General features: G+C 39.9%; 2 protein-coding genes across 2 annotated transcripts in view; one reads left to right on the plus strand and one right to left on the minus strand.

Annotated features, from left to right (window-relative positions):
• Positions 1 to 3,416: 3,416 nt before the first annotated feature.
• Positions 3,417 to 15,451, minus strand: snx1a (sorting nexin 1a). Its single transcript, XM_007546814.2, has 15 exons — positions 15,309 to 15,451; positions 10,210 to 10,993; positions 9,974 to 10,113; positions 9,752 to 9,827; positions 9,620 to 9,663; positions 8,703 to 8,844; positions 8,314 to 8,392; positions 8,136 to 8,211; positions 7,863 to 7,976; positions 6,975 to 7,068; positions 6,682 to 6,887; positions 6,462 to 6,605; positions 6,229 to 6,309; positions 6,065 to 6,136; positions 3,417 to 5,118 (listed from the first exon to the last, which is right to left on the minus strand). Exons 1-15 carry the CDS (start codon positions 15,435 to 15,437, stop codon positions 5,068 to 5,070), a joined length of 2,232 nt encoding a protein of 743 aa, XP_007546876.1. The 5' UTR covers positions 15,438 to 15,451; the 3' UTR covers positions 3,417 to 5,067.
• A 393-nt stretch (positions 15,452 to 15,844) lies between these two features.
• The window catches only part of sv2 (synaptic vesicle glycoprotein 2), a 9,520-nt gene continuing 7,823 nt past the window's right edge, over positions 15,845 to 17,541 (plus strand). Inside the window, exons 1-2 of the mRNA XM_007546813.2 lie at positions 15,845 to 15,958; positions 17,015 to 17,113. Coding sequence (XP_007546875.1) covers positions 15,865 to 15,958; positions 17,015 to 17,113 — 193 coding nt within the window. The 5' untranslated portion in view covers positions 15,845 to 15,864. The remainder of the gene's footprint in view (positions 15,959 to 17,014; positions 17,114 to 17,541) is intronic.

The raw sequence follows: 17,541 nt of genomic DNA on the forward strand, positions 1-17,541 counted from the left end.
AGAAATGCTGATAAATTTTAAGCATCACCCACAAATGTTCAACAGGATGGACATCCGGTCCAATCAGTATTGCTAATGTACTTTGACCAATCCAGAACCAGTTCTGATGTGAGCTTGTTGTTGTTGCAGAACTTTATCTTCAACTTTCATCCATTTGACTCAAACTGTTATCAGCTCTGCACGGATCAGAGAAACTCTTTATGGTCAGATTGGTCTCTTTGGTCTTAATGACAAGACTTATGTATGGTAGTGGAGGCATCATGCTGTGGAAATGGTGCATTGTATACTTGGAGGAAAAGAAAAAAAACATCCAAATTCAATTTAAATATTTTTGCCCTACAAAAACATACAAGCTCTCAGCACACTTGAGATTAGACTAAATTAGTTTCAAAGTAATGATTCAGCAAAAGATGAGCTAAATAAGTGAATAATTCTTTGTTCATTTTAAATAGTACAAGTTCCACTGGTATATTTGTTTCACTTGGAGTAAGAAATTTTACCCATGTTCTAAGTGGAACTATTGCTTTTTTTAAAGTCAGTATTAAGGAATTATTTACTTAAAACAAGCTCCTATTTCTTGCTGAAAAGTTCCTTGTAATTTAGTTTTGTCTTATTTCAAGCGTACAAAGATATTTGCACTAGAAACTGGACCAAAAAATGTTTTGTGTTTTAATGCAGGGGTGTCCAAAGTGTGGCTCGGGGGCCATTTGTGGGTGTTGTAATGATTTTGATCGATCCCTGACCGCAAGAAAAGGCAACAATGGTAGAAATGAATTAATGAAAGGTCATCCTGACGTCCATGTCCATAAACTTGATCAGGAGCTAACTGATCTGATCCGCTCACTCCGCAGCTACCAGTCTCACCAAAATCTCCCAATCATCATCAAATCTCCAAAATCCCACACTATTCATTAAAAGTCTCGCTTTAAGAACATTTTCCTTGCCATAATGACTGATTTGGCTGCGGGTGTAATTGCAGCTTTTTGTCTGTTTCTGCGTCCTTCGTGACGTAGAACGACCTCATTCGGTAAACATCACTTTAATCTCTTTGTCAGAGGGGGCTTTTTTATGGAAAACAACAGATTTTCAGCACTGATTTAAGGATTTAAAGGTGTTTAAGATAAAAACCCACCAAATGTTGCGTGACGCTCCGGACCGACACATGTCACAGTTAATGCCGCCGTTTGTGTTGCTGATTATTTCCACAGTGGTGTGTCATCGTGCGATTTAATGAGCGGTCTGAAACTTGGACATGCTTTCTTTTCATCACCAGCTGCCAGAATGATTCATGTTTTCTTTGTTGTTGTTTTGGTGCCTCGTGAAGACATTTTAAACGCATTTATCTCCCCGTTTTGTATAACGGGAAGTGTAGCTCATCGTCTGTTTCCGGTTTGCCGCCTGGTTCCGAGCGAGTTGCTTAAATCGCAGGATGAAATGTTCCGGGGGCGAGGGCAGTGAACCGCCTCACAGCACGTCTTGATGTAAATAATTTTTAATAAATGGCAAAGATGACACGCTTAATTGTCTCTGAGCAGTGCTGTTGTGGAGTCTCTTTGTTTATGACCTTTTAATTGAGCATTTATTTGGCATGCAACCGTTTTCGTCTTTTTACATTAGTTAGAATGACTGGAAGTATTTCTAAATGTCAAAATAATGAGAATTTTTTTATTTATTTCAATTTTTAAATTAAAATATTTACACATTTCCGCTCCATTTGTTTGCATTTGCAAAAGAATCTGCTTAGGACTCGTCTCACTCTCGTAAGACTTTTTGTTTCAGGGTTGATGCACACATTTTGTGGCAAAGCACTCATCTCTTGCACACAGAACTTGGACACCATATTGACATTATCTGAGTTTCCCCAAATTGCTCGAAGGCATTTAGTACTGGTGTGTAAATGTCCCAAGTTTTTTTTTTTATTCAAATGTCTTCAAAAACATATTAAAGTGGGGAAATTTTATTCTGATTTGTCCGTGGGATTTTTAAAAGTTTATTTTTATACAGTGTTTGTGAATATCTGGTTTCACCTGTATTTGGTGTTTACAACTTATTAGCTCATAAGACAATCTGAATATTTAACAGCACCCCTATTAAAAAGACTTTTTCATTTTAATAATTCATACAAAAAGTAGAGCAAACAAAAAACAACTACAGGGTATAATAACCAGCAGTCAGTTTTAGGAGGCTAGGTCCTCGGGTGAGTAATTCATGACTGTTTCTCTGGAACATAAAAATGGCGGCACATTTCTCACGCTCGAAAATGTTAATAAAGTAATATTACGTTACAAATAAATAAATAAAAAAAAAGCTAATTATTAGTCATAATAAAAGCCCTCCTAAAACCACGAGATAAATAAAACCCTAAAAGCACACCCGGTGTCAGTATGCCCCCTAGTGGACGGCGTATGAAGCGTGTGCTCCACTGTACCACTCGACTTCTTGCGGGACCGCGTGCAGGTGACGCGGGTTCACGCGACCTCTCCTGGGGAAGAGGTTGAAATGAAACCTAAAATAAAAGAAACTCAGATGTGGGCTGTTGTTTTTAAGACAGGAAATGACATAAAATCACGATACAAAATTGCAAATACGGAATCTACAGTCAGCAGTGAATAGATACCTGGAGGCAGACAACGGTGGAAGAGGATCTAAAATGACCATATAAGGAGAACAAACATGAGGTGAGCTGCAACAAATTTTTAGTGAGATTATAAAACTGCAACTAACTTTAACCCAAAGATGTCAGTAAAATTGAAGGCTGCTGTCATGACACAGCAGCGGTTCTTAGAAAAAACCGCCAAAAACCGTCTTTTTCAGCACATTGAGGGATTTTTTTTTTTAGCATCGTTTAAAATTAAATTTCTTGACTTGTTCATGAAAATGCTTTTACACACACAAAAGCATTTTTATTGCTTTCAGCAGATTCTGTCATAAAATAAAATGTCCTGGCAGTGTTTTTGTAGCCTTAGCACTAAAGTTATGCAAGATTAAAATGCTATGCTAACCTTTTGTCTCTTTCAGATTACAGGCTTTCACTATAAATGTTCTGCCTCTCTAACACAATAACTAGCAGCTCTATGCATTAAGATTATTTGAGCCTGAAAAATTTAACACCTGGTCTTCCTCGGGGCGTGTGCTTAGCATCCGAACTTTTTTCTTTTTAATTCAAGTCTTTTTTTTAGTGCTCTGCATCAGAACAGACATTCAGAAAACTTTCCATTCATAGCTGTTATTTCATTTGTAAGATGTACAGTACCTATAAAAAGTTTTAACTCCTTTTATTGCTTTGACAAAATCATTAACAAATGTAGCTTTTGACAGAAAATACAAAAAATATCCATTAACATTAAAGTAAAAACTGGTTTATGCAAAACAACAATGGGGAGAGGGGGAATAAACAGTCAAAACAGAAACCTCTATGAAATCTTCAAGAGTAAACAGTGCAACTTTTATTGATTTTTTTTTTTAAGGAATCTATGACACAGTGTATGTCCCAACATTACAATAGTGAGAGGCCATACAGACAATTTTAGTAATGTGGTGTAGAAAACATGTAAAAAAAAAAAAACAAAACAAAAAAACTGTTAGGGTCTAAAGAAGAAAAGAAATAAATCAAAGAAATCTCAGGACATTACAGGATCTTCCATGCGAAAACGGTGATGAAGTTTAGTGAAGAACCGAGACGTTTGAGCAGGAACCAGGTGGAAGATTTGCCTCTGTACGGCAGTGATGCGGTCCAGGTAACGCTTCAGATGTACGCTTTAAGACAATCTTGATTTTTCACTCCTTCATTCTTGTTGAATAATTTACCCAAAACGATCGCCTGTTCTTTTTCCACGGTAATGCTAAATAACTCGTGATTCATTCAGAAAAAATATTCAACATTCTTTGGTTCAAGCCCTGCTTCTCTATGAGTTTGCCACAAAGACGGAAAAAAAAAACTTTCCATCAATGCTCTGATGATGCAAACAGACACGACTCAAACCTCTGGAAAAATTACTTCTGCAAATATGACCGAGTGTTAATTGAACCTGAAGCAGCACATGACTGAATTTAAAGTAACGTGTGTGTGTGTGTGTTGGGGGGGGGGATAAAATTAGATGCATCTTGATCATGTTTCCATCAGAGAAACTTCAGTTTGATGACAGTGACAGGTGGGAGCGGCCCATTTGGTGTGAAAGAAAGAGCAAGAAGCAGAACCGAGCCGAGATGTTTCACCATCAGCAGAGAAAAAACAAAAAAACAAAAAACAAAAAACAACTTCAGATAAAAAAAAAAAAAAAAAAAAATCCTGGCAGCGTTCAGCTGACGTATCTGACTGGCTGTTTTTTTAAAAGAGTCGATCATGAACTCTGACGTGAGAAACAGGCCCAAACATGCTCGCCTGTTCCACATATACTCTGCAAGTTTCCATTCAGGAAAACACCAGGACAGTCTCTCTTTTTTTAAACTAAGTGCAACAAAGCCTCTGCTCGGCTCACATCTGTGTACAAAATTCTCTCAATCTAGCATCATTTCCAAGTAAAAAGGCACAGACACATGGTTTTGCATGACTTAAATCCCATCGGAAAACATCGAACCCACAAACATGACGTGTAACCCGTTTCATTCCCCTCCCCACTACTTCAACCTGTGAAGAAAAATACACCGGCTACAACTCGAGGAAGTTAATCCAGCGGCTAGAAGTGATCAGAAAAGTTATTTAATCCCTTTTTTTTTTTTCTTTGAGTCATTATTACAAGCGAGAAGCAGGGTGAGACTCTTGGCCACCTTCAGCTTCAGACCGGAAGGAGCTCCTCATCACCCGCAGAGGGCGCTACTGACAAATCACCAGGCTAAACTTTTCATCTTTATACTCTTTGCTCTAGTAAGAAAATAGTGGAAGGACAAATGAAAATATACAGTTATTAATACAATAGAATACAGATCTATATGTTAAGGATGATTGTATTAAAAAAAAATGTTGATTGTATCTCCCTTTTCAACACACATTTGTTTTCTTGCTTTAAAGGCAAAAGGAGGTAAAGTGTATAAAGAAGGCAGCCTGTTTGTCGGTCAGAGGGCCGGCCGTTAGGCGATGGCTTTCGCTTCAGGCAGGAACGCCTCCCAGTACTTGATCAGCTGGAAAAAAAACAAACGCATCAGTAGGTGCATTTTAATGGTGCACATTCATAACCCATACTTGGGATTTTAATAAAATTTTTTCCCCATGTTGGTATGATGATTGTGTCAGGGCATCTGCAGGTTTTAGCAAGTGAAATTTAAGACTTTTTAAGGCCAGCTTGAATTAAATTTAAGCCCAAATATAGGGTTTATGACAATCAAGAAAAGCAGAAACTTCTGTCATCTGCTTAATGGTTAGAGTGCCAAGCTTAAAATTTAGTTTCATTTTCCACAGTATACAGTTAGAATCATGTGAGTTAGCAACAGAAGTCAGCTAGTGGTGAAAATTAATGTTGTCCAACTAACAGGCGATAAATTGGACCCATGATAGACGCCAAAATAGCAAGCTGGCTAATAGCAGCTAGTTAGCGGTAGCCTAAAGATATCTGGAAAGAACTCAAACTTTTGCCTGACAGAAAAGACATCAATAAATAGACCTGCCACAAGTAGATTTAAGACGCGTTTAATTTAAAGCAAACTTATTTTTAAATGGACCCTCCTAAGTGTCTGCAATAAAGACATGATAACTTTTTAAAGACATTTTGAGGCCTTAATTTGAGATCATCTCAGCGAAGCTGAAGGTGTTGTTGGCGGCCTGGTCCTGGTGGAGCTGCTCCATCTTGTTTAAACATATAAACTGGTGTGAATTTATTATTGTTTTCTCTTCTCACTGTGAAAGATCTAAATTGGAAGTGTGTTCAAATTTGGCTACAAAAATGGAGTGGTTTAGGTTGAAAGGACAAATAAATATTAGTAGTTTACAAATGTATTTTAAGCTGTAGGTGTAATTTTGCCCCCTTTTTTCATTAAAAGAAACAATTGCATTTAAACTATTCTTAATAAAATTAATTCTCGAGTCCAAACTGAATTCAGAAATCATGGCGGTGATGAGCGACAGACTCACCTGCTGCTGCGACTGAAGCAGGGACTCCAGGTACACGATTATCTGTCTCTTGAAATTCTTGGTCTTTTCTTTCTGTTGGTGATAAAAAAAAAGAAATAAAAAAAAAAGATTATTCGTGTTTAACCGATCGGCTCGGAGAGTTTGGAAAGACAGACGAGTCAGACCTCGAAGCGGACGACTTCCTTGCGCACAGTTGCAGAAACTCTCTCAAAGTCTCTCTCGTACTGAGTCACTTTGGCCTCCCACTGAGGAAAAACGACAACAAATGGAGTCTGATACACAGTAACACTCAACAAATTCAAAATGATAACCAGGATGTAGGGCTGGGCGATAAATCCATCTTAATTAGATTTAATTTCTGGAACATTTTTTAGTGTTAGGGTCCCGTGGGCGTTACCTCGGCAATCTCCTCCTTGGCCAGCTGCAGCTTGTCCGGCTTGTTGGCCCACAGCAGCTTGGCCTCCAGCTCCCTCTTCTTCTGCAGCATGGCCTGCGCGTCCTGCCAGCGCTGCCACGCCTTCATCCGCTGGTCGAACGTGCCCTGTGAGGCGGCAGACGCCATCAGTCACAGTCACCTCTCAGCAGCGTTTCGTACCGTGACTGGTTTCCTGGCGTACCCTGACCGCTCCCAGCAGGCGGATAAAGTCTGCAATCATCTCGGCGAAGCTGAAGGTGTCGTTGGCGGCCTGGTCCTGGTGGAGCTGCTCCATCTTGTCCTCCACCTCGGCCAGCTGCGACAGGGCGCGGGACAGCGCCGTGTTGTCCTCGGCGCTGCCCAGCATGGCCGCGCTCTTGGCGAAGCTTGCCGTGTTCAGGGACAGCTCTGGAGGCGGGAAACCACATGACCGAGTTATGGTTATGCTCTGGAATCAGAGAGACTTGAAAAAACAACAACAAAATAAAACTTTACCTTTTCTGTGAACCACGAGCGACTCGACCAGAGCGTGGAGCTTCCTGAACTGCTGATCTGCAGACTCAACCTCCTGCAGCTTCTCCTCAAACCACTGCAGGAAAAAACCCAAAAACACCACAGGGTTTTAACACTTTTCCCAATTCAAAAATACTTTATTGGCCCCTAAGGGATTTTAAATGTTGCTGTGAATCACATTAATTCAGGATTCTTCAAAGAGTTACTGTCGGTAGGGATGGTTGTAAGCAGGAAGGATCTCCTGTAGCAGTCTGTATTACAGCGAATTGGAAGAAGCCTCTGACTAAAGACAGTTTCATAAAGAGGATGTTCATGGTTGTCTGTATTATTCTTGATTATGAACTTTTATATAAGATCTTATAACTCAATATATCAGCATAAACATCGGTATCACTTTTAAAAAAATATCAGTATCAGTCCAGTAAGTGAAACCGGGCCGATATTAACGTCTGATGTTCTTTCCATCTTGTTTCCCTTCCCGAAACATAAATGTCACCATGTGGCCATGTGGTGTTTGATGGATACAGACTCACACCTTTAAAAACAGCTTATTGGCCGTAGCTGAAGATTAATATCGACTAGTAGGAAACTGTTTTTAAACTGGCAAAGAAAATGAATCCCGTCTTTAAACCACATCATGTTCAAATATTGAGAAGAAAAAAAAGTTTTATCTTTACCTGCTAAAGCATTTGAGTTTAATTGATTTGAATATCAAACTATTTAACAACTGTTGGCTCTTCATTTTGTTCATGACTCCTTAGTTTGTACCTTAAAGTGAACCTGATGGGATTTGCTCACTAAAGCATTAAAGGAGGAGAGGAAAACAAAACGGGTCTGGATCAGAAGTGAACGTTTGCGACTCGAACTCACCACATCCGACTCGTTCATCTTGATGGTCATTTTACTGACGGCATCTGTTGCCTTGGTGAGCATCTTAAGGAAGCCGGCGCCGCTCAGCGCCTGGGTGCTGACGGCTCTGGGCAGCTGAGAAAACAAGTCACAACTTCATCAAAGCCCGAGACGGATAAAGAACGTTCTGAGCTAAAAGGGAGGAAAACAAATCTCTGTCCTGATCTTTCAATATTAACTAAAAAAATAAAAAAAAAGAACCAGACTGGAAAAAAAACTAAAGATGCTGCTTACTTCCTCCTTCTCCAGAAATTCTCTGACATCAGGATCCTGCAGCAGCATTGGGTGAGTCACTACTCTCTGGAGATACCTGTGGAAACCAGAAAACTCAACTTTCTGCTTTGCAAATTCAAAAAAAAAAAAAAAGTCCTGATAAAATATTAAATATCAACATCCGTCCATGCAGTCATACCTTTCCAAAGCTCCTCTTCTCCTCTCAAGAAAGTCTGCAGATGACGAATCTTCCTTTCCCACCTTCATCTTTGTCATTCCTGAACCAGAAAACAAGTATTCACACCTCCATCCGTCCCACTGTTACAGCCACAACATGTCGATGTGACCAAACCCAGCAAAAAACCAGAGAAATCAGAACATTTTTAATCCATTCTACACATTTGCAATGAATGCAAAAACGGATCCCATTTTCATTGTAATTGGTGTTTTCGTAAAATTGTGATCGTATCGATTTGTGCTCACTTCACAAGTACGCACTAGCTGCTGGTCAGTCGCATCAAATGCCAATAAAATCATCTCTGAACCGTAGACCTGAACACAGAGCAATATCGTTAGAGTTAACGCTACCTAGGAGGTTTTTTTCTGGCGGTGGAGGAACAATCAATCCGTTCGGCCCGTGTTTTTCAGAGAGCTTCTCGTAGAGGCCAAGGAAGTCACTGAAGCGTCGCCTCACAGTAAACGTTTTGCTGCGGAACATTGGCAGAGAGGTCTGGAGAAAGAAAGAAAAAATACATCAATGTAGAAATCTGTTTCTATAACAGTTTATCAAGCGTTTTCCTCTCTTGTACAAGTATAATCTCCTTAGATTTAAAAAGAAACTTTCACGTCAAATCCACAGGCTTTTGGTTCATGTTTTCATTGACGACCACACTTGCGCTAATCGGCAGAGCTAATGTTTTGAGTTAGCATTTTAGCTAACTTTGAAAACATTTAGAGCACTTTTCTTACCCCAAATGAATTTTTCCACATAATTTCTAAAGCACTAATTTACTTAAGTTTCAACTGAATAAAGTTCAACATTAATTATCAACTCTTAAGAATTGTTCAAGTAGTTATATGCTTATATTTACGCTCTTATTTTGAAGTGGGTGAGCACTGTCTATGCAGAAGCTGTGTTTCTTCTCACAAAATGTTTAATCTCTACCCAGAATGCAACAGTTAAACAGTTTAAAATCTCCTGATGTCCTGCATGCTTTCTGACCAAAACCCTGCTGTGGTGAATTAGGCAAAATTAACAAGAGTTAGCAAAGCTCAACAACTCTATGCATCACTTTCTAACTGTTGAGATGGGTGTGCAATAACAAATTTGAACCAGAAGAGGGCAACGTAACATGTCGTCTCATTGACAACATGGTTTAGCTTTCACTAAATACTGTATTGCTGTAGCGCTTTAGCATTAGCAAAACTAATATTTATGATTATCACTTTAGGGTTAGCGCAGCTAGCTTGTTAGCTAGCAGTGTCCACCACAGCTCATTTCATACCTGTGTTGATACTTTATAAGCCATGTAGGCGTTCATGCCGTCCCCTAGAAGAAAACAAGAAAAAAAAAATCAAACTGTCTGCTAAATCAGAGGATTTGTCGAGCTTTGTTGAAAGAAAGAAATGCTCCTCACCTATTTTCTCAGGGTCTTTAACGGAGACATAGATGTCAAACTTATCTTCAAGTTCCTCTTCCTCCTCTTCTTCCAGCTGAAACAAATTATAGACAAGAAGAGTGAAATCTTGTCCCAGCTGCTTCTTCCTCCAACAGGAAGTAGAGCCAAGAAGAGTCCAAATGGATTTGTCATCCATTTGGAAGATTTGTAGGACTTTAAGTAAATAAAGGTTGTGTGTACCTCTTCCACAGCGGCCGACTGTGGCTTGGTGAGGCTGGCGGCGGCTGAGACGGAGGTGGAGGCAGAAGCAGGCGGTTTGGTTGTCGCCTCTTTCCTTCTCTCGCTCCTCGGACTGTCCAGGGAAAGCTCCACTGTGGCTTCTGTCGGACAAAGAGAGAAAGCAGACGAAAAAACGAGGCTGAAGTTTGATCTCTACACATTTACCGGGAAAAATAAAAAGTGAACAGTCTGCCCACCTGCAAATATATCAGAGTCCTCTTCGGGAGGGATTCCGTTGGTTTTGGAGCTGACCGGTCTGGCGTTTGGCACCGTGCCGACCGCCTCCTCAGTGAAGATGTGAGCGGGTTCTCCAGCTGAAGCCGGGGCGGATTTCTCCTTCTGCTCCTTACTGGTGGCTTTCTTTGAGACGGCGCCCAGCGGCTCGCCGAACAGGTCCTCGTCCGCTTCACCGAAGAGGCTCTTCTGAGGCTGCTTGGCAGGTTTGCTAGATGGGGCTCCGGTGAAAATGTCGCTTCCCTCGTCGTCGAAGAGGTCGACCACCGCGCCGCTGGGTTTGTGGGCGTCAGAGGCGGCGGTGGCCGGCGGATCGCTCAGGAGGTCCTCCAGCGGGTCGGTGACCTTTGCACTAGCAGGTGGCTGCTGCAAGCCGCCGAGGTCCATGACTGGAGCGGCAGAAGTCGCTTCCTGTTCAGGGGCACTTCTCGTTTCTCCATCGGCGAGTAAATCTGTTGCGCCACGGCTTGTTTCACCCTTATCCCCCGCCGCTGCTTCCACTGTAACATCCACTTCCTCTCTTTGTGCTGCAGCTTCACTTCCCAGAATGTCAACAAACTCATCCGAGGCCTCAACCGAAGGCTTCCCCGCTGTGACGGCTGTGTCGTTTGTCAGGCCCTCAAAAAGCTCAGAGGAGGGTTTGTTCATTGAGCTGCTGAGGGGCTCAATCAAAGGGTCACTCAGGAGGTCAACAAGCAGACCGGCAGGTGCTGATGGGCTCTCCTCTTTGGCCATGGGCGTATTGGTCTGGAGACAAAGGAGAGGCATCGTTAACCATTAATCAAGTTTATAAAGTCATTGGTTTTGGAAAGTCTGGATTTTTTTTCCTCCAGTCATTGAGTTTCCATACGTTAGAGTGACGCTGGCATGACGAGGGCCGCCATCTTGTTTTAAGTGTGTGTTTTATGGCTTCTATTTATTTGGATGTTGAATCCAGATCAACTCCACTATGAAGCATTACGATGGTTGATTTTTTACTATTTAGTTATGACAACAGAGTTATAATATTACCTGAACTCCTGCACAAAAAGATAATAATGAAAAAAGACATTTAAAAAAAAAATGTCCTGAGCATACTGTGAGGTTATACATCAGTTTTACGGCCAACACTGATGTAGCCGCAACACCACGGCTACATCAGCTGAGTGGAAAGATACAACACAATCTTTCCAGACATCAGCAACAAATCATCAGTAGTAGCAGGACTTGGACACAATGTTCACATGATTGTTTCAATAACGAAGAAAAACGGACTGTGCTGGTCACATCACATCCTCATGATTATCAAATCTTTTTTTTTTTATTAAAAATGACCTTTTTTGGTAATTTTAAGACTTTTTCTGATAAAATTGTCTTTACTTTGCTAATATGAACAAAATGTCTCGTAGTCTGGCCCTGATGCTGTGTTGTACAACTCAAAGAAGAGATGATTGAAATAAAAACCACTTTTTGAAAATATTTGCTGTCATTTGTAATTTCTTTTAAAAGAGAACAAGAAAAAAATAAGCAAAAAAATGATAATCAAATCTAGTCTGAAAAAATACCAGATTTTTTTAAAGCTATATGACCCAATCCTAGGCATTATTATTATCATCATTTCTTCATAATTTTCTCTAAAAATCAATTTAGAATGAAAAAAGCAATATTCAGCACATTCCACCCTTCATGCTTTAATAATTTATTCACTGCATAAGAATGTATTTTTAATGGGACAGAACAGCACAAAGTGGAGCATAATTGTAGAAAGGAAAAATTATGCATTGAACTTTCATCTTTTAAAGTGCAACATGCACATTTTCATCATTACTTTTACTGGGACACTAAATCTACATAACCTGCAAATGGAGTCCCTTGACTTAAAGCTCTGGCTTTTCTCAACACTGAGTAACTTCACTGACAGAAGAATAAGCTTCATTTCAGCAAAAATCTCTCACACACACACACACACACACACACACACGTTTGCGTGGCTATCTTTGTGGGGACTTTCCATTGACTTCCATTCATTTTTACAGCCTAAACCTTACCTTTACTCTTTTCCTAACCCTAACCAAAACTCAATTCATACCTTGCCCTAAATCTGACCCCTGACCCAAAAACAGGGTTTCCCCTTGTGGGGACCAGGCTCCAGTCCCCACAACATAGTAAATGTCAGGAAAATTGTCCCCACAAGGCATTACAAACGCACGTACACGCACATTATATGAACGTCTTGTTTTCACACAAGGTGTGTTGCTCTAATATTACTTTCCATTTGCTGAAGCATTTGGAGGCCAAGTGAAGCTACAGTAGATATTGTTACTGGGTCTACTTTTACCCTGTTCTCACACATATACATTACCTACTGGAAGTAATGGTTTCATATGTTTTATGCTGAAAAAAAATCTGATTTAGATTTTTAGATTTTTTTTTTTTTTTTACTTTAAAATACCTAAATTTGCAAATCGCAAGTGAAATAAGTGAAATTTGGCCTAAGTCAAATTTCACTTTTGGCAAAAAGTAATTTAGGACTGCATTTTAAGAAATTTATTACATAACTTTACATTTTTGCCTGTCTGGTTACGTCAGATTTAAATGTTAAATCAGGTGTTATTTTCACAGTATCTTCAGTACACTTCTTTTTTTAACCAAATACCGTTTTAGTCCTACGTGAGTGATTTCTTGGATGGATACTTTTACTTGTGTACATTTATGTTGAAGTAATGCTACACTAAAGCCAAGTTCTTGGAGTGGACAAATGCGACACAAATCAGATTTTGTTTGCCTATACACGATTTTTTCTTGGAAGTCTGAATGACCCAATTTCAATCTTTTCACAGAAAACAAACCAAAAAAAAAAACTAGGAGAAAACCCTAGCTTAAAAGGCTTCACTTCAGGTTTGAAGTTGAGATAATATTTCATAAACTATACTGCTTTAAATTACTACACAACTTTATGTCTGAACTGCTGTGTGCCTCTACAGATCAGGCATGTTCATACTGAGGATGTGTTGGACTCCAGTGATGAATTTGGTGACTTTTGAAGGCCATTGGTTTTACTGGATTTTATTTAGCAGCGTCAACATAAAAGTGTCAGAACACAATCGCATGACACATTTTTTCAGTCAAAGTTCAGACAGTAAATCTACATTGGAAGACTTGTAAACTGATATTTATCCAATCTCAGCCCGAGATGCTTTGCAAAGAAAAATGAGCAAAAGGGTTTCAGTCTGTGTAAAGTTGGTAGAGGCGTACCATAAAAAGGCAGCTGGAATCAGTGAAAGTTGGTTCTACGATGTAATGACTCATCCCAATAAAACATACAAATGTTTGTGGCTACAGTAAAATAACCTTGTAATTATGCGTTTCTGGTACGCCTGTAAATCTGGCGTACAAATGACATTCGCTAAAACCAGCAATGGACAACAAATTTACTTCTCTTGACCCACTGGAGATTAATTTCAGCTTCAAAAACTTTATTATGGGACTTTGGAAAAGACTACTGCAGTGTTCAAGTTGTGCTAAAAGGAGCTAGCCTATCAGTGAAGCCATTCTAGCATCTCAATGCTGAAGTGTTGGACAAGGAGAGACATCCCCAACACAACCACAGTACACATTTCTAAAGATACTCCATGAATGATCAGAGGTACTTATTGATTTAAGTTTTTGGTTTTTTTACGTTTGTATTTTTAAGACTTTATAATTGGTGTTCAGATTGGTGTTCTTCCAATAACACATAATTATCAAGTAATATTTTCACATTTTCTGTCAACTTTAAACATTTTTTTACTCAAAAACACAATGGGCTGCTGGATGAACTATCAAGCTGTGGTTGGGGCCACCGGGCTTAGCAAGTTTTGTGGGAGAAACCTTGTAAACACAAAATATTTTTTGTTGTTGAGCTCATGTGTCTATTTATTCTATAATTAAGCAGCAAAATGGGTTTTTGAATTGAAAGTTTATTTCTGCCAATGCATGGTTTTTGATTAAAATGTGATTCATTTTGATAAGTTAGAGACTATGCAATTAACTCGATTAAAACTTTTAATCAAGTCCCCCCACTACTTTTAAGTCGATGTTCGGTTTTTTGCGAAATGTCAGTTTGGGCAGCTGCTGACAGGAAATAAAAAAGAAAGAAAGAAAGAAAGAAAGAAACCGCAGTAAGTGCTCCTGGAAAACTGGGTGTAGTTGCAAATAATTCTCCTCTTAAGAAACGCTGATTAAATCGTTCAACCACAAGGATGTTTCCATCTAATGCCTGCTTAGCCTAGGATAGATTGTCTCCGTGTACAAACAGGATTTCTGCTAACTGAAACATCCAAAAATGCTGACTGATGTCCTCCCTGCAACGATGAGTCAAACTCTGGGAGGGGAGAGAAAGGAAAAAGAGAGGGGGAAAAAAATCACTTGCAGCAACTTTCCAGATTTTCCTCTGAACTTTGACTGAAAACATCCGGGTTCTGACCATGTGACCGCAGCGTCCTCACATGACAGGAGGAAGCATAAGCCAGTTTTACAATCCTACCTTGCAAACTGAATTTAACCTACAAATATGGAAACAAAAGTTTCTGAAAAACATCAGACGGAGAAGCACAGTCTGTTCAGACTGCTAACTTTTTCCACGCACGGGCAAAACCGCACACCCGAAAGTCAAGTTTACTCCAAGTTCACTTTGGATAGTGGAAGTAGCTGTGAATACTTTCAACTTAAAAAAAAGCCACATATCAATAACCACACAGGAAGTTTAGCGTGAGTTAGCACGCTGTTCAAATCACGGATAATATGTAACTTTTAGGAAGAAGTAGAAGTAGCCGTTTTTAACTTCATGCATCTACAAACTGTCTGAAGGCTGAGCTCCTCCACCGTGTATTAAAATGAAATTACCGCGACAGCTACGAGTTTAATATCAGCAGAGAGTGATGCGTGTTAACTTTAATGTTTCCAGAAGGAATGAGTAGATAAATGTTGGTCAGCATCGACTAAAACTTTTCCTGAAAACCTCCCCTGTTAGCTCCCCCTGGTTACCTCCCTGTTGATATCAGCTAGCCTTATCGCAACGAGCGTCAGCTCCAAGGAAACATACCGCGCTCAAGAAAAGTTCTTCCCCGTCGTCCTCGTCGCTTTCTCGGCCTCTGACTTCCTCGGAGTCCAGAGCATCTTGGTCCTCGGAATCCGGGAACGGAGGAGGACTGCGCTCTGAGCTGGTCGCCATCTTCGCTCGCTGTCTCTCTTTTTTTCCTGTTTTTACCCCGAAGTGGAGGTAACACTACCTCCTCTGCGTCCTCGAAGCGCTTATTTGTTTGCGTGTCGCCCGAGAGTTAGCCGCTAACACCGAGGCCAGAGCACCGTCACACTCCCCGGCTGTGCTTCTACTTCAGCCCGCTGTCTGTCGCTTAGCCACACCGAGCAGGAGGAGCAGAGACACGGCGCTCAGGACGTGTAAACCGCCGCTGCCTTTTACTTCCTGGTCCTCCTCCTCCTCCTCCTCCTTCTTCTTCTTCTGCTTCTGCTCGGGCAGGTTAGCTTCAGCGTTAGCCAAGCCGCTAGGCTCAGGTGTCATGAGACCCACACACAGCTGCAGCTAAAGTTAATTAATCCACCCACGTTGCCACGGAGACCACAGGCTGTCTGAGGGCAGAATGTCCCGTAACAATAATGGTGGAGATAAGGAGGCGCGAAGGCCGCTTCTCAACGGAAATCAGCTGGATCCAACCGAGCTGGACTCTGATGAAGGTAAAAGCCAACCAGGGGCTCCATCACTTCATTAAATTTTAACAAGGGGAGGAGGAGAGGGACAATCACAGCTTTATAGAAACAAACAAACAAATATTAGTCTCCATTGCTATTCTTAAACAATGTCTAATGAATGAGGTTCTATAAAGTTCTGTAAGAGGTGACCAGTGGATTGGAGGAACTTGTTGATAACTTGTAAGTTCATGTTTTCATATACGAGCTGTTGATAATCAAAATACATGTTCGATACAACTTGATAGGAAAGTAATATTGTAGCTTTGAGTGTTGGCCGATACAGATATTGACCCGATGCTGTATCAGCAAGAATCATATACTTTTATTACATAATTTGGAATAGCTAGCAAAAGCTTGATCATGTGATATTAACCAAATAGGGAACAACTGACCCATTTATTACTAACCAATGAGTTTGTGTGCAGGATACAAGCACTGCTGGGGCAGAGTGCTTATATCAGACATTTTAAATGCAGATCACTATAGTCTGACATTAATTTCTTTTTTTCTTTTTGTGGCGACAATATCTAATTCTGATTCCCTCACCAGTGATTTTAGGATTGATATTGTGCCTGTTTTGGCACAGGTTTATATTTCACACATGTAAAGATTATTTTATTGTTGTAAATGCTTAATAATAAATGCACAGGAAACGTGTATAGTATACTTTTTTTTGGCTAGTCGAGTTTTTTATATTATAAAAAATGCATTTAATTGCATTTCTTTTGTTATTGTTGTCCATTACATTGGACAAATCTTGCAAAAATAATACAAACTGAAGTATTTCACAGTGTGTTTATTTTCAGAATCATCTTTATTTGCTCTCAATTAAGACATTTTAAATATAAATGTATAAACAAAGGGGAATTAAAAATAAAGGGTTTTCTTTCTTGTAAATGTGTGAAATTAACACTCTGACGTCCTTACCTGAAAATAAAAATCTAAACAGTCAGTTAGATCCTTCAGTCTGATAATTTGTAGGTTTTATTTTACACACATCAATGAAAAAGTAGGAAAAATTGATGTTTTGCTGATTTACAGGTGAGGTGATTTTCGACAGAAGGTCCTCAGTCATCTCAGACGAATCTGGAGGGACCGCAACAAAAAGACTCACTTATGAGGAGGCGGTCGAAGAAGCAGGTCATTTTTCTTTCTCTCTCTACTCATCCTGTCGCTGCGACACTCAGAACTGTTGTCTTGTCTGAGTGCCCAGAAGAATCATAACAGTTTTACTTTCACAAGTGGATCATTACAGCTTTCACTACAATGCTTCACTGGCTTTATTTTTCATATGTCCAGCTCTGGAAAAAATAAGAGTTCACTTCATTGAACCCCATTGAAAACCTCTTGGTTCTTCCACCAAATATTAATTTCTAAACTCTTCCTGAGTTAAAACATTAGTAGTGTTGTTTCTAAATGAATATGAACTTGTTTTCTTTTCATTATTCGTGGTCTGAAAGCATTGCATCTTTGTCGTTATTTTGACCATTTCTCATTTTCTGCAAACAAATACTGAAGTTTTGCTTGGAAGTTCGGAGACATGTTGTCAGCAGTTCACAGAGTACAAA

Source organism: Poecilia formosa, unplaced genomic scaffold (assembly GCF_000485575.1).
Source record: "Poecilia formosa unplaced genomic scaffold, Poecilia_formosa-5.1.2 Scaffold17, whole genome shotgun sequence".
In the NCBI taxonomy this organism is placed as follows: domain Eukaryota; kingdom Metazoa; phylum Chordata; class Actinopteri; order Cyprinodontiformes; family Poeciliidae; genus Poecilia; species Poecilia formosa.